The 19,936-nt window shown below is 41.2% G+C and overlaps 1 protein-coding gene across 1 annotated transcript in view; it reads left to right on the top strand.

The window, feature by feature from the left end:
• Nucleotides 1-17,317, top strand: part of GAD2 (glutamate decarboxylase 2) — a 33,359-nt gene extending 16,042 nt beyond the window's left edge. Inside the window, exons 9-16 of the mRNA XM_085227226.1 lie at nt 3,336-3,390; nt 4,117-4,233; nt 5,014-5,078; nt 8,952-9,030; nt 10,737-10,886; nt 12,621-12,728; nt 13,859-13,948; nt 14,633-17,317. Coding sequence (XP_085083352.1) covers nt 3,336-3,390; nt 4,117-4,233; nt 5,014-5,078; nt 8,952-9,030; nt 10,737-10,886; nt 12,621-12,728; nt 13,859-13,948; nt 14,633-14,806 — 838 coding nt within the window. The 3' untranslated portion in view covers nt 14,807-17,317. The remainder of the gene's footprint in view (nt 1-3,335; nt 3,391-4,116; nt 4,234-5,013; nt 5,079-8,951; nt 9,031-10,736; nt 10,887-12,620; nt 12,729-13,858; nt 13,949-14,632) is intronic.
• Nucleotides 17,318-19,936: the final 2,619 nt, after the last annotated feature.

The following is a 19,936-nucleotide window of genomic DNA, read 5'->3' as shown; positions in this document are numbered from 1 at the left end:
CATCTCTTCCTGAAGTGAAACAAAAAGTTGAACTAACAATCTTTACATATATTTGTACGTTCTGGTGAGAAACCACAAAGGAGCTTTCTTAGGGAAGATGCTCTTGCATTTTGGTACACTGAAATTAGCTGAAATGAGCATTTTAAAGGAGTGAAATAGAGGAGCATTTGCTAATGTATTTGTATTATTTTGTGATCCCACAGTCCTTTTTGGCTGGATGGCATTTCCCATAGTGGGAACATGCCCCTTGCAGTGGGATATGCTGTCAGTTCTGTGAAGGATATTTCCAGAACCATGGGCAGCATGGGTCAACAAGGGGATGACCCATGGAAAGGAGTAGCACAGCAGGCTGCATGCAGTTCTATAGGCACCACAAAACTGATGGTAGATGAATTCTTAACTCACCCAACTAACAGGTTACCAAAACCCATTTTGTGAAAGCAAAGAAACGTTAACAAAATGAACTTGATTTGATGAAGATCCGCAATTTACTAGAAAAGCACACATTCTATGGGACAAATGTAAAATAAAAAATCCTCATCCATTCTACTGAGAAGCTTTTCAGTAAAATACTCTCTTGCAGTGGGTCCAAATACCATTGTTACAAGGTATTGAAGTGTTTATGACTCTAGCTTAAATGGAAAGTTTTCTTGCAATGAAAATTTTTTGCAACCTCTATAAAAGTAGAATACCAAATTAAGCAACTTACAGTGCCAATCACAATGCCTGCAGGTTGATTTGTGGGCTTAGTATCTCTTTATTGAAAATGAACAAACCTTGACGAGGAATTAATGACAACATCCAACATGCATCAGAATAAATCTAATTGTTTCTACTCGCTAAAGACAGACTTGCAACAGCGATGTCATGGTTTCCTTTTCTTCTTGTGCAAATTCAACTTGATTTTTTTTCTGTGAAGACCACAGTACTTATCCAGCCCACCGTGAAATACACAGTGAGATTACTGCAATTCTCAGCAAATCCCAGTAGATGAAGCACAGAAGAAGCTGTTGGTGCTTGTCATGGGCTGGTGAAGATGAGTGTGAAGAAGCATCATAAGATCTTTTCAACATCTTCAGCATAACCAAGCATGCTTCTTGGCAGCTCCTTTCCTGCCCACCTTGATCCGCTTCCACCAAGCCTGTCTGGTTTTGCTGTTTCATGGGACTGTGTAAATGTGTGGTGAATTTCAACCAGGAAAGCGTGCACAAAATGTTCATGCCCCAGGCTGGACAACTGTACATTTTCATTGCCTCTTTTATTACCTCACTATTGGTAGCAGTAGCACATTAACTGCAGGTTTGCAGTCAAAACGTTCCACTTTGACTATACACAGATGTATTTACTGTGAGAATGCTTTGGCACCAGCAGTCTCTGTCCACAGTGCTCTTCTGCTACAAAGTCACTTCTGCCATCCTCCTGCCTCTGGTGTTGCCTCATGTAACCATCCTGCCATGTTATTTGATGAGGTTTGTGTAAAGATGTGTTTTTAGGTACCTTAGTAACAAAGCATTTAATTATTTTGTAATGTATTTTAAGGCTTTCAGGTCATCTTAGCTCAGGTGGCAACACAAAGAAATGCTGTGCAATGTTGTTGGCTGTTTGCTGAATATGGAGCAAGGTGTTGTGCTGGACTGTACTTTAAGCCAATCTACTGCGTGCTGCTTAGTAAAGTCTGGCATTGCTTGGACATTGCACTCACCTGACCATGAGTTCCTGCACGTAATCAGTGTGACCAGGGGCTGGCTGATGGCCTCTCTGGGTACAAATAAAGGAACCTGCCCATCTTTGTGCATGAATCTGTGCACATCTTCAATAAAAGAGAAGCAATTAAAGACCAACATCTAAACTCAGTTTAGAGGAGGAATTCGGAGCCTTCCTTTGGCATACTTTTTGTTCTTTACTCCTCTAACAGTCCCAGAAATGGTTTGTGAAAATAAGACAACTTCTCCTTTTCTGAATGTGTACGGGTAATTAGGGGGAACCCAGAATGAGTAGAATACTTTTTTATTTTGTATGAATGTGACAAAATCAGGAATAATTTTTAGACTAGAACTTTCCTAGTTTCAATTATTCTTTCATTGTTTTGAATGAGTAAAATGAAGGACAGATTTTGCCAAAGAAATGCCAAAAAAAAGTCTGAGCAATCCAAACCCATTTCTTCTGAACCAGTCACTGACTTGTGAGGTGTGTAAGGATAGAAACTTGTCATGCTTAACAGGAGCTTATTACTAAAAACTGATATTTCCTTTTATTTGCATCCATCTAAATATCATGAAAAAAAAGTTGCTTCGTTTTTTTTTAAAAGTAAATTTTAAAATTGTGGTTTTGTTTTCCTCAAAGTGCTCTTTTGAGCTTTAGTAGAAGTTACTCTTATTTTTTAATAACAAGAAGAAATAGAAATTATCCCTGTACTGAAAGGAAAGATATGTCTCTCTATACTAAGAACTAGGAACTCCTTCGAAGTGTATATATATATATATATATAAAAATGTATATGGACAACACTTAGACCCATTGATGAATTTATTCCTATAATGTGGGGAGCTGTCATATTTGTGTTACCATTATGTATACTCCCTCTTAGCTAGTCTTGCTTGTGGCTAAAGCAAAGAAATGCAACCTCAGTGTTCAATATCAGCTCTGTTTTACCTTGCATCTAATTCTTTTACGAGATTTTATAAATTGGCCTTCAAGCCTTTTACCACTGATTCTGAATCTCAGGCAAATGGTTCATTTTAAATGTGTTGCAAATACGGCATGCAGCCAATGCAGAGTGCTTGGCAGTGCATCTGAGTCTGGACTGGTTACTTTGTCTCACATCTTGCTTCAAGCAAACATGAACATGTAATGCACCAGTAACTCTGAGCAGTCACCCTGAAATGAGCCCGTCCCTGGGACCAGATCACGGAGAGTGCTGCTTACACTGGAGCTGTCGCAGTGCTGGGGCCATGCAGCTCAGCCAGCATTTTTTGTGCCTGCTAAGAGGGAGTTGGCAGCCCAGGAGCATCCTGGGAACCTGGGCTGAGCCCCTTGCTTGGAACCAGGAGCAGTTCCCAGGGCTGCAACCTCCAACAGGACTGGGGAGCTCCGGGGAGCTGCCTCAGTCTTTAATGGGAAGTGACTATGAGCGTCTCTATTGCCATCACCGTGTTGTTGCAGATAAGTTGAAAAAGTAAGCAGACTGAAAATGTAGGCTAATGGACAGAGTCTATTGCCTCATAAGCTGTGGGCAAAAATGTTGCTTTGTTCCTTTGTGGGTTTACCATTAAGTGAAGAAGTAACAGCAAAAGATGATTTCAAGACCAAATTTATAATATCCCTCTTTTTCCCAGAGGGAAAATGATTCCATCAGACCTCGAAAGAAGAATTCTTGAGGCTAAACAAAAAGTAAGTTACTACTAAGTTTACTTGCATTTCTGCTTCCCCCAACAAAACAAAAAAGTGAAAAAACACCATACGGATACAGCTAGTTGGTTTGGCAATAAAGCTCCACCCAGATCTCCTGACACTGCATTTCCTTTTGCAAAATGAAGTTCAGACACTTCTGATTGTTTAAGCCTCAGTTTGACAAATATATATTGGCGCCCTCTACCTTTACTACTCTGAGTATTGTTTATGAAGTCAACAGAAAATGACTTGAAAACAAAACACTGATGCAAGTTTCGGCATACTCAAGGCCTCACAGTGCAAAATCCAGGTGACTGTGTGCTCCTCAGTGACGCACAGCATTTAGCAACAGGAGTCCAAGAGATGGTCCTTGGGCACCGAGGTGCCTTGCAGATAAGATTTGCTTTACATGACGTTATATAGAGCAGACCCTTTTGTTTTGGGTAGGTGATAGGGAGCAGAACTGTTCCTTTGAGCCCTTGCCTGTCTCCTGCGTCTTAAATAAACGGAGGAGACTGGTTTGGAAGTTTGCTGCCACCTTAAGGTAGAAACTGTAATATTTCTAGTATCTAAATTAACAAAAAGCCCTGTGATGCAGCAGCTGTGTCCTCTAGGAGCCACTTGTGGGCTCATTGTGCAGGCAGCCATCAGAGCAATGCTAGCTCCCAGGAGGAGTTAGGGCTGCTGTTGTGTGACTTTGCCAAATGCTTCTGTGCTTTCTTGTAGGGATTTGTTCCTTTTCTAGTGAGTGCCACAGCTGGAACAACAGTGTATGGGGCATTTGACCCACTCATAGCTATTGCAGACATCTGCAAGAAATACAAAATATGGATGCATGTGGACGTAAGTATCATCTTGAGGGGGTGGGTGAGGGAGGCAGATTCCAAGGCACGTAAGCATGAATGTTTTTTTTTTTTTACAAAACCATCATATTTGGTTTCTGTAATTAAGTCTGTTATCCAAGTGCTGACTTCCCAGTCCTCTGACAGGCTCAGGCCAAGAGGACATAGCAGGAGCTGTGACTGTGCAGTACTCATAGTAAATGGCATGCTTAAGATGGATGACCTATTTCGAGTGTTTTGGGCCTTCAGCTTTATCTTTAAATATCACTAGTCCAAGAAATCCATAAGAACCATAATGTGCATTGGCTCCGTTTCTGCAGCAGCTGCAAAATAAATACATAAGAAGTCTACATTTTTTTTCTGGAGTAAACACCCCAAATTGCCCAGCAGATTAATCCAGATGCTAAAGAGATTTATCAGATTGGCTGCTTTGCTCAGCTTTATCTGGGTTCTTGCTAATAAATCTTTCTGAAGGATCATCTTTCAGCCCTGGAATGGATCTTATGTCATTTTTGCAAAATCTTTTTTTCCAAGAAAGCTTGGTAGTTGAATTTCCATAGGGCTGACTATCATGCTTTTGATTACTTTGTCAGCCCAATTCATTCCAATTTAAGGATTCATGTTTGCTTTCAACTACTGCGCAGCCACACAAAATATCTACCTGTCCTAGATCTCTGTAAGCAAAAGCAAATGGGGGAAGGCAGGCAGGTCTGCTCACAGGTGTCATTCTGGAGAAATGCAGAGGTGTCCTGTCATTAAGATAATGTATCTTGCCTTCTAGGGAGCATGGGGTGGCGGGCTGCTGATGTCAAGGAAGCACAAATGGAAGCTAAATGGTGTTGAAAGGTATGATTTATTAGCACTAATTAAACACATTTGTTAAATGCATTTTAGCACACTTGTGATTACCATAGCAGTATCTATAAACACAAATAAAAATCAGGCTCTGTTATCTCCAGGATACAGAGGGAAGGAATTATGCAGACTGCCCTTCCAGTTGAAGCGGCACTGCTCTGTGCCTTTGTTCAGTGTTACAGTGTGGTAGCACTGTGCTTTGTAGTGCAAGCAGCAGACATTTCTTGTTTGCGTTTTTATTCCTTCCAACATTCATTCTTGAGTCCAGAGTGGTTTCTACAGCATCCTCTAATTCCCTGTCCAAAATGAATTAGCATTGTATTTCTCTGTCATGAATGTTGGAGGGTTTGCCTGCTGAGGTCTCAGTATAAAAGGTGGATGGGTGCACCTGCAGCTGGGACAGTGTTAGGGTAGTCACCAGCCACTGCTCCATCACTTCTGGAAGGAATGCCACCTCCCAGCTGTGCTAATTATGTCTGGATATACGCATTGGCAGTCTTGAGCCCATCAACATTACATGTACACAGCTGAACATAAATGATAGCAGTGTAGCTTGGCATCTGAAAAGGCTGCACTTAAACTCACAGAAACTTGCCCAGAAACTTTCAGTTGTGCTATGGATCTCCTTGCCATGGAATGTTAAGATTTACGTGACTTCAGGGGAAGACAAACAAAAACCATTCAGGACTTCAGGGAGCCACAGAGTGACATGAGGCTTGAGGAGTATTTCGAGGAAGTTCTCATATGCTTGCCCTGTTTTATATTCTTCCAAGCATCTATTTAGGCCACTTACTAGAGACAGTATGCTGGGCACTTGGAGTCCTGCTCACATTTGTATATTTTCCAAAGCTGATTAAATTATACCCCCTCCTGCCTCTTTTTTATCTCTAAATCAAATTGTTGATTAAAATTACAGATGATTTCTTCAACCTATTCCTATTATCATGTATCTATCTCACATGCAAAATTTGGAAAGCAGGCAATGGTTCTATGAACTTGATATACTTTAGTTAAGACTGCCTCCAGTACTCCAGATTTATATATTGTCCTTTAAAAGGATGTACATCCAAATACCCAGTGCACTAGAAAAATCTGAATGGTTGTCTGCGAGGATAGAGTTCGGGAAAAAGGTGTTTTCCACACAAATTGCTGTCAGAATTCTTTGGGAATTAGAAGTTCGGATTGAACCCACACTGGAGAATTTTCCAAACAAGATGCTTTAGGTCCAGAATTTCTCCAGTGCTTGGTAAGCACCAACTCCATGTGCCAAGTCAGGAACTAATGAAGCTTGTCATTTCCAGTCCTGTTCTCCTGCACTTCAGATTGTCCAGATTTCAAATGTGGGACTTGTTCTAGTCCCACTAGATTCTTCTAGTTCACTAGATTTCTTCTAGTGGAGACTTAACAGATCCAATTTCTATGAACAATTCCATTTCGTGGTGTGTTATAGATCTGAATAGAACTGGAGCTGTTACTTGTGTTTCATGGGAGAGGAAGGAACAAGAAGGAACAAAATGTCCCTGTTCATTGCAGGGGAGTTGGACTAGATAACCTTTGAAGGTCCATTTCAACTCAGACAATTTTTTGATTGTAAAAAGGGACCATTGAATGAAGGACTCTTGCTCCAAGTATTCCCATCCTTCTGGTAACAGGCAGTCCTGAAAAAAAACACATTGAACACAGAGGAGCTGCAAAGCCATTCTTACCATCCCCTGTAGGCTCTGCATGGCACATTTTGAAGAGCACCTGAAGGCAGCATGTGACTGGAGCAGATAGGTCTGACCACCATCAGGATATGCAGCCTGGTGCCCCACTCCCAGGGCCTGGACAGCAGTGAGAGCTACGTGAGAAAATCATGCCTGCAGCTGGATCAATGCTCTGCTCAGTCTGGGCATCCTTCCCAGAGTGGCGGCTGGCCAGTGAGAGCACCCTGGTCTGGTTTTAATGATGGCTGAGGCCCAAATTCTGCCAGCCTTGAATCTCTCATGTCATCCATTTGGAATCTCCAGAGGAAGAGTTTTCTGCTTTTTTTTCTCTCTATGGTCCATAGTAAAAAAATCACAAAGGTGCTTGGATTGCATTTATTTTGGGGAGTGTGAGATGCTTTAGAAAAACATCTGTGGATCCACGCAGTTTTCCTTTGTTGTTTCTTGCAGTCAGCAGTTTCTTCAAGCATATACTGATGGCTCAAGTCCAGAAAAACTGTTGAAAAACAAATGAAAATTATTTTGGATAATTATTATATTTTTTTGGATGCAGTTGGGATAAATCTGGGGAAATAAATGACCCTAGGGTAAATTGAATGTTTTAGGCAGATAATTAACATCTGGCTGTTGTCAGTAAATAATCCTTCTAAGAAAATCTATACCACTACTGTTACCTACAGATCTCTTGAAGGAGTTTTGCCTGATTCAGCATAGACACAGATAAAAATGAAAAAGTACCATATCAAAGGAAATTCATGGACCTGAGTGCATGTTCAGAATCATTAGCTCTGATGTTGTAATCAGATGGCTGACTCTGAGCTGATTAAAAGCTGCCAAGTATTCATGAAGCCAAGCCAAGTGGCCAGATGTTGCCTCTGGAAGACTATTACGTACAGTTTTTGCATCAAGCACTTATGAAGTCCCATTTAAACAGCAAAGGAGAAGGCACAGTGTCCCTGTGCATTTTGAAGTTGCTTGCTTTGAAGGAGGGAGAGCAATTTGGTAGGAAATGATAAGGACAAGCATAAACCTATAACACGGTCCCAAAATCTATGAAGGAAAATACTGCCACATTCTCACATGCTTACTTCTGTTTACACAAACGTTACCTACAAGTGCATCCTGAGTCCTTTAAGTGCTTACATGGCCAGTTGACTCATTTATAGCAGTTTACACCATCAAAACTCAAATTACTGCACTACACAAAATCACATGCTCTGTGCATCCTTGTCAGCTTGCCAAATAAGATGCAAATGTATACATCTATCAGCCAGTCATCATATGTAATAATAGTAATTAGCAAATAGACAGTCAAGCATAACAGAAAATTAAAACAATAAAGGTTGTTACTGGACAGTCTGCCTTGCAGCACTTGTCGCAGTCCCAAATGTCTCTTCTCTGGTCTGTACTGTGACAGCATTCTGTTTCTTCACAAGACCTGGGCTGACTGCTGTTTGTGCAGAGCATATGTCCTGAGGGGAGTTGGGCTTGGACTCCTCTGTAGAAGACTGAATTATTTCTGTGTTTATTGCTGTGGTAATTTTGTACTTGATTCTCCAGTGTGCATTATCCAAACTGAAATGAAAGGAGCTGTGAAAATTACCAACACAACAATGATAAAAGTTACTTCTAGGTTTTCCAAGCTAGTTGGAGACTTAGAGGTACCCAGAAATATGTAAAGGAATTTTCAAAAATACCAAAAATACCTGTGTGAATCAGTTACTAGAATCTTACTGATACTGAAATCTGTGGGAGGGAATCTGCTATTTTGCCAGCTCCCTGTCTGCGTATTTGCTCTGAAGGCCTTATGCCTTTAGAAAGTTCATCAGTCAAGTGAGTGTTCTTGAGAAGTTTACCCTGTGTTTACAAAGGATAGATGACTCTCTGGAAGGATTAATACTAATTAAGTGTAGTGGATAGAGCAGTTATCCTGTGATAAGTTGCCAAAATGGCCATCCAAAAACAATCCAGAGCTAGGTCTCTGAGGAAGGCATTGCTTTCTTACTCTCAGCCGAGATTACTTTAGCTTTGCTTCCTCAAACAAAAGAAGAAGGTGAGCTTTGCTCCTTGTTCGTTATTATTCTGACCATTACTAAATGTCTCCATCGTTTCACTGCAATGGAACAGTGTCTGAGCTTCATGTGGTTTTCTGTCACAGGGCCAACTCGGTGACCTGGAACCCTCACAAGATGATGGGAGTCCCACTGCAGTGTTCAGCCCTGCTAGTGAGGGAAGAGGTACGTCCCAAAATCCTTGCTGCTCTGGTCCTGTCTGACATTTTGCTTCTGACAGTCCTGGATGTTTTCTTCATACGTGTGTCATAGCTAATAATTGCTAATGCAGTGAGAGTTATAAAAGAAAGTGAGAAACAGCTCTCTACTCAAAGGCTGAGGGCTGTGAGTGTAAAAGGGAATTAAAGCAGCCGTCTACCAGAAAAGACAGATCTAATTAATGGCAATATCTTTACAGTGTTGTGGCTTTGCATTCAGAATGCCTGTAGTGAAGTTGCAGGTGCATAGCTGTGTAACCCTGCTGGTTTCTGTGTGGTGTAAAACAGCTGTAAGCAAAATCCCATCCTCTTAGGGTGAATGCTGTGGTATGAATGCAGTATGATATTTCATCCATAAGTGGGGCTTCATTACACTTCCTAGACTTTTATGATAGATATTTCAATCCTGCTCTGATCCATATATCCACCTTTGGGCGCATGGAAAATAAAAAGGGAGGACTAAGTTCACTTGGAAGAAGGAATACTAGAACTTGAATTACCCTTCAAGCCTATAATTTTCATATAACCATCAGTTACTGGACAGCTGCTATACAACCACTACTTAGTAGATCAGCTATCAAAAAGCTGGTTGCTGTTTTGCTAACAGCTGTACAACAGATTGTACACAAAGTGGTTGTGCTTAAGAAGAGAGAAGCTGGCTTTCATTTGCCCTCTGGGTCAGTCCTCTGAGACAAATCCCACCTGGTTGAAGTCAGTACCATCCTTGACCTCTGGTGAGAACAGATGGCTCAGATTAGAGAAACCTGATTTCTCCCCATCTCCCCCCACATTTTACTATCTCAGTTTTGAGTTATATGTAAAGCTTAGACTTAATGATAAACAGCAAAGTTTTGAGTCTTACTGGGCTGGAAATTGCACTTTTAGCAACCGCCACAAGGTTTGTCTTAAACTTGATGAGGACTGCGTAAGAACCAGAACATGACTTTCTGCATTTCACTTAAGAAGCTAAAAAGAAACCTAATGCTTTTCTTGGTCACGCTCTACACCTTGTTGGCTGCTGGCCCTCCCACAGAGCTGGCTCTCTAAACAGTGTCTACCAGCCCAGAAACAGCTCTGGCTGGCTCTTTAAAGTCCATATGCTGTTTTTCAAAGCTTTCCTTGCCATTTAAGCATCCAATCTGAGCACTGCAGATTTCTGGGATAAGAACAATGCCTCTAAAAAAATGAAAAAAACAATGACAAGCAGAATTTTAGAGACCAAAGCAATTATTAGAAAAGTGGTGTGAAAATCTTTACATCAGTCAAGAAACTGGCTTGATCTGAGGCATTTGATCTAGGCATTTCCTTCAAATGCCTTGCAAGGAAAGGAGGTAAAGGAACCACGACAAGAGTGAGATCCAAAAATGAGCTTATGCATAATGATGCTAAGAATTATAGTGTCCAGAGTTCATTTAAAAAAACCCTTGGCTCTCTCTGGGAGCGGCTTACACATTGCTGGGCCATGTCCTGGGCACTGAATGAGACGAGAAAGATGTAGGCCACTGACAAACCAAGTTTGGTATCTCTTTTTTCTTTCAGTCTTTCTCTTGCCCTTGGACACATAATATGATGAATTTGGGTGCTTGTGTTTTCTGCTGTGCAGCCCCTTACCCAACACAACCCTCTAAACAGTAGAGTGCCAGAATGACGTTTATGTATCTCGGTTTCTATAAGGGACTGATGCAGAGCTGCAATCAGATGCATGCGTCCTACCTCTTTCAACAAGACAAACACTACGACCTGTCTTATGACACTGGTGACAAGGCTTTGCAATGTGGGCGGCACGTTGATGTCTTCAAGCTTTGGCTGATGTGGAGGGCAAAGGTAGGACTTCCTGCAATATTCTTGTTTGCAGTAAAATAATGTGCACCAGATACTAGTTTCTCTTCTGCAGTCATCATGCTAGAAAATACCTGACCTGAATTTTCCATATATAACATGAAAGAAAGAATATTATTGTTTTCTCTTTTTCATACTTTTAACAATTTAGCTTCAAAGAAGAGCTCGTGATTTTGAAACTTGAACTCCATGGCTTTGCATAGCATTTGCTTTGTGTAACTGTAGGAGTCTAACAGCATAAATCATACATCTAAGAATGTTGTTATGTCCATTTTTGGAAAAAAAGATGTTTTATTTTAAAGACATTCAGAAATTAAGCATGGCAAATTGAGACTGGAATATGTAGTTTTGTACTACGAATGAGATATGTAGTCACCTTTTGGAGGCGTTGGGGAAAATTCATCAAAATCTGTTCTCTATGTAATCACTAGATCTCATGATTAATTCATCTGTACTTGTACAGTGTTGCTAAATAAGTTCTTCCCTGTATTTACTCAATCTTAGTGTGTGAAGTTGCCCCAAGATTTTTCAGAGGAGACGACATCACTGTTTTCACTTCCAGAAAGCCTTGAAAGATCCTCATGTGCTTCATTAAAACTCTCCAAACAATTCAGAGACAGACATGCAGTATGGCTGGATGTGTGGGGTTCTGGAGAGGAGGATGCAGGCTGCTGTGGCTGCAGTAGCTTCTGTATTAACTTGCTGCAGGCAGCTGTAGACAAATCTCTCTTTAACTCTAGGCCTTTCTCCTGGGGCTGTGCTAGCTCTACTTGGTTTTCAAAATCTCTGTCCCCAGAGAGATAATGACGTGGGCTTTTAAGTCAGTTCTGCACTGCCAGAATAGGTTGAGGAAGGATACCTCTCCAATACTCAGAGACATTTTTTCTTTTAAACCCCATATTTTCAATATACCTTGTACTTTCTCTCCTCTCACACCCCACTTGTAATACTAATATTGCAAAATAGGATGTGTATTTGCTAAGTGGTTTATCTATTCCAGCTGTTGGTTCCCCTTCCTCCTTCTTCAAGCTGGATCCTTCATTTGTGGCATCTCAGCTGGTGACTGCAGGAGCAATCGTGATGTCACAGGGAGATGATTAGGACTTCTGCCTGAGAAGAAAAAGCAGGATTTGTGGGGGTCTTACAGACTTGGCTTCTGACTCGATGAGATGTCAGTTAGAATAAAAGGAGTTAAAACACCAGGGAAGTGGGGCAGTATTTGAACAAAATGTGCATTTCCACAGACATCAGGCTTGTCCCAGGAAGCACATTTTTGTGTTTAATTAAAAATATATATGTTATTGGAAAAAAGCCATCTCATCACCTTTCGAAGATTAAAGTCTTCTGAAAATGGCCTGAAACACCCCATGTGTGGAACTCAGTATCTTCCTGTGGAGACACAATTATGTGCCAGCCCAGGCAACTCTGCAAAATCCACCACTGAGAGCACCTTCATCATTGATGTTACCAGTGTTTTGCTGAGAACTGAGCTAGTCTCAAGGGTTTACTTGCAGAGTTAGCAATAGGGGAGCCAGTAGCAAGACCTGCATAAGCTGCACACAGGAGAGCATCCTTCACTTGACAGAACTGCTTCCTTAATCTGTCCACGCTGACATCAGAGAGGTGACCCATGGTGAGCACTCTAGTGAGTGCTGCATGGGCCTTTCGCTGTGTCTGGTCACAGAACAGTCACTCTTTTTTTTCCCCTTTTCTCTAAAGGGAACCACAGGATTTGAAGCACAAATTGATAAGTGCTTGGAACTTGCAGAATACCTATACAACAAAATAAAGAACAGAGAAGGGTATCAAATGGTGTTTGATGGAAAGGTATGTACTATAACTGCTTTTTTCCCAGTTACCAACCTGAGCTTACTGTAGATATCGGGACGCTACCAGCAGGTCAAACCTACAGCACGTAATAGCACTCAGTGCCCTTGTATCAAAACCTGTTGTTGTGCTGATAACCTTCTTCCTTAGAGGATCCAGGGATGAGGCATAACTTACCAGTTTGTACAGTGTCACCCCACTGAACCTAAACAGTGACATCTCAGGATAAAGGAGAACACGCACAGTCAGAACCAGCTTTCAAACAGTAGAAAGCAGCTGTCGTTTTGTAATTCCAGGGTCTGTTAGGAATGCGGGTTGCAGCGCAATGCAGGGCTGGTGCTGCTTGGGCTCATGTGGCAGCAGTGACATCATGTTCCTCCAAACATGTTGCTATGCAGTTTATTTCCCACACCTTGCACATCATCACTGAATTTGGTCCACTGAGTCTGATGATTGGTAGAGATACTGACAGCAGTCAGAATTGCTGTAGCTCACATGTTCAGCATAGAGAAACACAGCAAGGAAAACAACTGCTAGGAGACTGCAAAAATACACAAAATGTCAGCTGATTCTGCTTTTCACTTAGTACTCCCACATTAACTTAAACTAGCTAAAATGCTGTTATGCATGCATATGAATACAGAAGCTAGTGGAATCAAACAGAGCAGTAATAAATTTTATTATATATACAAAAATGTTAGACTATTTCATGTACCACCTGTGACTGCTGTTTACAGGACTGGATTCTGTATTATGCTGTCATGTAATAACAGTAAATGACACAGTCCTCACCTCTAAATTATCTGTGATAGTCTCTTGCCTTATCCATGTGTTCCCTTCAGCCTCCTGGGGGGACAGCACCTACAAAATCTAGATGCTTCTCAGGAGGGGGTAAATATATTTGCATAGCTGGGTGATGTATTTCTGCAACTGACATCCTAGAAATAAATTGCCTAAAATTATTCTTTCTGCATTAATAACAGTTATGACTCTCAGTGGACCACAGTAATGAAAACCATTCATTGCTGTCACAATATGATGCATGAGAGGGGGAGAAGGCGTGAGTTTAATTGCAATTGAGATATTGTGAGCATTTCTTACAGTGTAAACCACTGTTATTCTGTGCTTAGCCTCAGCACACAAACGTCTGCTTCTGGTACATACCTCCCAGCTTGCGCAGCGTGGAAGACAGCGAAGAAAGGATGAGCCGCCTCATGAAGGTAAGCAGCATCCCTAGGGAGTCATGCACTGAGCAGCAAAGACCTTACAGGCAGGCAGGCCCAGAAATGATCTTCAGGGATGGGGTCTGGTCAGCTGGCTGTATTCTGGCAGATGACACTTCCATGGTCACCTTGCTGCAGGTTAGTCTGGCACCACTTCACTCTGGCCTCCAAGTTCAGTATTCTTGAGCTGGCCTCTTCTCTGGAGTTCTTACTGGAACCCTGTGTATATTCACTGAGGTTAATGTAAACAGCAATGAGTGAGCCCCACAGATGCTGCAATATGTATGCACTTTGCCATACGAAAAGAAGATGGAAAACAATTGCAACTTGATTTGAGCACCACAAGAACCAGTTACCGTGTGCTAATTGCCTGTGAGCAAAACTGAGAAAGTAGGGGGGAGATTCCCCAGTGATTTAAAGAGCAGGACAAAGAAACTGGGTAAACCCAGTATATTTCAAATGAGCCATTTATTCCTTAGCCATTTAATTCCTTAATGGAGGTTAACTGCTTTATCAATACTGGACTGATTTTCACCTTAACAGCTTCTTACATCTCTTCATCCTTACAAAAACAAACAAACAAACAAACAAACACAAAAAGCCTCTGCTTTTTAGTTATAATAATAGTAATAGTAATCATCATCATCATCATCCCCTGCTTCTTGTTGAACACCACTGCAGGTGGCACCTGTGATAAAAGCAAGGATGATGGAATATGGGACGACCATGGTGAGCTATCAGCCTCTGGGAGACAAAGTGAATTTCTTCCGGATGGTCATCTCAAACCCAGCAGCAACTCATCAGGACATTGATTTCCTGATTGATGAAATAGAGCGCCTGGGACAAGATTTATAATAACCGGGTGTGAAAGGCTGTTCCTGGACCTCTAAGTAGACAATTAAGTTGTCACAAACTGTGCGAATGTATTTGTAGTTTGTTCCAAAGTAAATCTATTTCTATATTGTGGCGTTGGAGTAGAGTACAGTTTAAAATCAAAAAATCATGGCTCCTTCAAAGTCCTTTCCTGAGTTTTAGAATACCTCGTTAATAATTAGTTTCACAAAAAGCTGCATTGAAACAAATGAGGAAGAACAGAAGATGTTTAAAATTTTATCCCAAATTTTAACATGGGGACTACTTTAAATTAAAAGCAGTCAGACCAAATGATGCCAAATTTGCCCAAAATGGTGACAAAATCAAATTAAGAGAATAAGGAGAGGGTAATGAGAAACAGAGTATATAAGCCGTTTGTTTAAAAGTGGAAGTATTTTGCCTTTTTCGTAGTATTAGAACAGAGTTTCTAATTTACCTATAGCAGTATTTCAAATGTATTTAAATAGGTATAGTTTTACAAAAGGAAATATATATATATATATATATAAAAACCCTATTTTGTAAAATATATATTTTTGTTTTATATGGGTTATAAAACTGCAAGGACAGAAGCTGAAAATTAACCAGAATTCTTTTTCTTTTGATGGAGGTGCCTCAAGTATTTATTACTGCTTATTTTAAATCATAAGCCCACATACATTCTGAAGAGGTACCCATACCTCATTTCTCCATGTCACATGGATTGTAGGTCTCCAGGGTTGATTACTGAAAAACCTCAAGAGTACTGCAGCTCTTAAAACCACTTAATAAGATCAATTACAGTACCACAATAGGATGCTATTATTCCTAATTATGTTTCCCACTTGGCCTAACTAAGCAGACGCACAATCAATCTACAGTGCTAACCAAGACTGAAATAAGGTTGTATTTGGATGGTTTCTTTGTCCTGGGGTAAAAAAAAAAGCCTATCCAAAAAGTCACATGTCTGAATAGTGCTTACCTCATAACCATTTCTGCTCTGAGCAGTACAAAACTGTACAGAATATGAATTGCCTGGAATGCTTCCGAAAGAAAGCTTCGTTAAGAGGGGAGAGGCTTCTTACGGATGTACAGGTCTGCAGGACAAGGCCTAAACTAAAGATGACCGTAATCCAGATGGCAGTGTTGGAGGTTGTTTGAGGTTGTTTGAGGTTAAGTAACAAACTGCGTTGTCAAAGGTTCTCCCAGTACTGGACTATGTCCTTTGCTACAACTTTTGAAATGGCAGTAAATGAATGAGCTTAGGCCACATCTGCCTAGAACAGCCCATGCAAACCCTCACCAGCCTTAGAAGCCATGGGCATGACTCCTGCAGAACTCATTGCTGCCCCATTCCTCACTATTAGCAGTGACTCTGAGAAGGCAGCTGATGTTTATCCTCTTTTCCCCTTCAACAGCTGGAAGTATCGGTAGGAATTACGGGGCTCAGGTCTGTCTATTTATAACCCTACAAAAGTTTTGGTTTTAACTTTGCCTACATGGCCAACTTGTGTTTGTAAAGCAATATTGTTTTGCTGGCTCTAACATACTTGAAAAGAAAATAAAAAGTGCAATGTGAGATGTGCTTTTAATTTAATCTAAAATAAATTAAGTATTAATTCAACGTAATATCATGAGGACGTGAAGTAAGAGGAAATAGTGTCTGTAATTGTGTTGCCTTTATTATATTGATAGTACTGTTTTGTCACCTCAGATTGAGGCTGTGCACTTTAGATTTAAACTGTACAATGTTGCAAATCAACATGTGTTGCTGTATAAGCTTGTACAATATATTATTGATATGTCATTATTTGTGTGGTTGTGGTATTGACTCTTGATATTGTAAGAACTGCATTTGCGCCAGTCCCTCTGCTATACCTTTGCTTGGTAAGAACCTCTCCTCGTGGGCTTGTAGGCAGCCCTCAACTCACCTGGGTGTGTCGCCATCGCTACCTATGCTGCATTCTGTGGCAATTTGTTCCGTAGAGGAGGTGCCAATTGTGGCAGGAAGGACTTCAATGTAACCTTCTCTATATGTGTCACATCCACCAGTCTAACCACTGACATACTGAGTAGAGCAGCAAATTACAGACTTTCTTGCTGTGAAAAAGGCAAGCAAAGAGCATAGACATAAAAAGTATGGGGACAGTGGTGAAGGTGATCAGTAGCCTGGTTACATCTTGCATGTGCAATTCTGTTTTAAAGTACTAAGTGCATACGATGTATTTATTAGCTGTGTGTGCCAATCCAAGATTCACATTTGGTGTTCCAGGAGAACCAGCATTTTTTTCCACATTACAATGTTTATTGCAGCCAGGAAAGAGTGGCACAGCAACCTGTTCTTGTGTTTGACCAAAGTATCTTATCTGTGTTGTTGATCTAAATCCAAATAAAAGTGTAAAATGTGGCAGTGGGTCTTCTCATTAGCAGCACCAATGGGCATTGTGCAAAAACCAGATTTATCATGTGTGCCATTTCGGAGCAAGGCCCCAATAAAGAGAATGTTTAATTGTACCCCTTTCTGTGTCTCTGGATTCTTTTTTCACAGCAAATGCATTCTGTTAATTACTGTAACATAAAAACAGTTTCATCACCAGACCCTTTTTGAGGCTATTCTCAGAATCAGCATAAAAGTGTAAATCTGCCATCTGCTACTCCTTTACCTTATCTTTACAAGATGGATTTAGTTGCCTTATTCTCCCCAGACAAGCTCAATAATTTTTTATGCTTTGTTTTGTCTTTTCATTCTACGAGCACTTATCCCCAAATTAACCATTGACCATAATCAGCCTGCAGTACAGCAGTGAAAGCAGTCAGGGCGCTTTCCAGGGCAACATGAGCTATACAATGGCAGCATTTTAAAAGGGCCATGAAATAAAGACAAAACAACTGATGGAAAAGTTAAGATTTGAGTTCCCATGTCTCCCCTGCTCCAGGGCCTCATTCTTCCAAAATCTGCCACCTGTCTGCCCTATTTTCCTTCCCCCATCTGAAGAGCTGCACAGACTACGATAGGTAAAGAAAAGAAAATGATGCTGTTAAAATACAGCATTTAGGATGTTTATGTTCGACATGAGATTTTGTTTGCTATTTCTGTAAGTCTGCAGCAGAGTTTGAGATGAATGCCTGTGCACAGTACCTGGCTCAGCTAGAAGCTCTAGAAGGAGATACAGAGTGAGAAACACTGGGTGTTGGATGCTCTCCTTGCCCTGATAAGCTCTTTGGTTGGTGTTGGGACAGGAAGCACTGTTACCATTTTTGCCTACTCTCACATGTGTGCATAAAGCCTGGATTTTGCTGTAAGCCCTTTGCACCCCAAACTGTGTCATACATCCCTGTGAGATGGGATTGGAGCAAATCTGCCTGTGCCAATCAGGGACTTCCTGGCAATTCCTGGGGATGGCAGGAAGGTTGGTGAGCAAGGAGTTCCTTCTTGCTCTGGGTAACAACTCTGCACTAAGACTGCTCCCTTTTGAGTTCTCACGTCAGAACTAAAGCTGCTTAGCTGTTTCCCTGCTCTTTACCATGAAACCCTTAGAAAAGCATTCTGCACTGGGAGAAACACGGATCTGTAAGAGATGACCAACCTCACTGTGTAAGTGTACCTCACAGCAAGCTTGTGTCTGCCATTGGCCACTTCTCATGCTGCTGAGCATTCACACAAATTTGCAGGAGCCTCAGGGTGCTCCAACCACCTCACCACCTCACTGTGCTGCATCTGCCTCTCAACTCCAGACATCCTTCACCTTCTCCTGCCCCTCTCATTCCTCTTGCTCCTTTCCCACAGTGAGGATGTATATGAATATCTTATCCATCTTTAAAACTTGATGAGACCTTGTTTAAAAATGCAGCCTGCAAGTTAAAACTCCATCCAAGAAGTGCTGCTGATGGAGATGATGATGATGCAGAATAAGAAGGTAGAGTCTAGAGGAGCTTTTTGTACAACAACTGGCTCATGGTGATGAAGTCTGTAGCTATGAAGAAAAGCAAGATATTATTTTAAAGGGATTTCTTGACAATGCATTTGCCTGTAGAAGTGACATTTAGTAACTAATACCTACTGAGAGGCTAATGCAGAAGCAGCAAATATAGATGGGCTCTCCTGCAAAACCCCAGCCCTGGAGCCATATTGGTCAGAGTACCAGAGAGGCGGAGGGGTGAGGCTTTCCTGGACCATCCAAGGACATGGCCAATGAGGTGGTTGGCTCTCCAACCTCTATGACAGTGGCTCCTTGTGAATACTGCCTGGTCCTCCATAAATGGCTTTCACAAGGGACCCAGAGAGAAGCCCTTACCTTCCCTGCAGATATAGCTCCAAGAAAGGCAAATTTAAATACCAATTTAATTGTTTAAAACTCATATTCCAGCACGGTTAAGGAAGAAACGAAGCAAGACAGAACTCAAGTAGTGGTAAATCCTCTATCTGACCTAGATAGACTAATTGACAAGCAGAAAATCATCCTAAGTAGGAAATGAGTCCCATAGAAATCCACAGGATGCTGTCTGTAATGTGCTAATGTCTTAGACTTACAGTGTCTACAATTATCTGTTTTCTACCTGACCAGCCTAAGTAAAGGGAGCAATTTGACCATTAGGGGAAAGCCATGTTCTGCAGCTGGAAGAATTACAGAGCTGGTTCTGCTGCTCACTGGGAAGACAGAACGGCTGTGGGTCGTGGCACTGTTCATTATGGCACTGAAGGAGGCAGGTGTATAGATTTTACAGTGTATGTGGAGCAAGAAATTGGGTCTGAGATTACAGTCAGAGAAAAAAGGATTATGTGCTTCTTTTTTGTGTTAGAATAAAAGCCTATGTACTTTGAAATTATTGCATTAGGAAGAAGGATGAAAAATCTGTTATGTAAGTTCACATTGCAAGAGCAGATCAAAGGCTGTTTACTTAGGGCCTAGAAAAGTCACGAGTTGAGCTAGGGTGGAAAACTCCAATGATCTCACCTCTCCTCAACAAATACCCCTAATGCCTAGTGCCACATCTTTCAAATGCTTTCAGACATCTAAGTTCCATGATAGGAATCCAGATGGTTTAATCCCAGCCCTCAAAACCACTCATTCTCAGTCTGTGACCTTAAAGTCTATGACTGATAACCGGGGAGAACAAATTTATGTATGGTGG

The sequence above is a fragment of the Meleagris gallopavo genome, chromosome 6 (assembly GCF_905368555.1).
Source record: "Meleagris gallopavo chromosome 6, MGAL_WU_HG_1.1, whole genome shotgun sequence".
NCBI classification, from domain to species: domain Eukaryota; kingdom Metazoa; phylum Chordata; class Aves; order Galliformes; family Phasianidae; genus Meleagris; species Meleagris gallopavo.
This window is presented reverse-complemented; position numbering and strand designations above follow the sequence as displayed.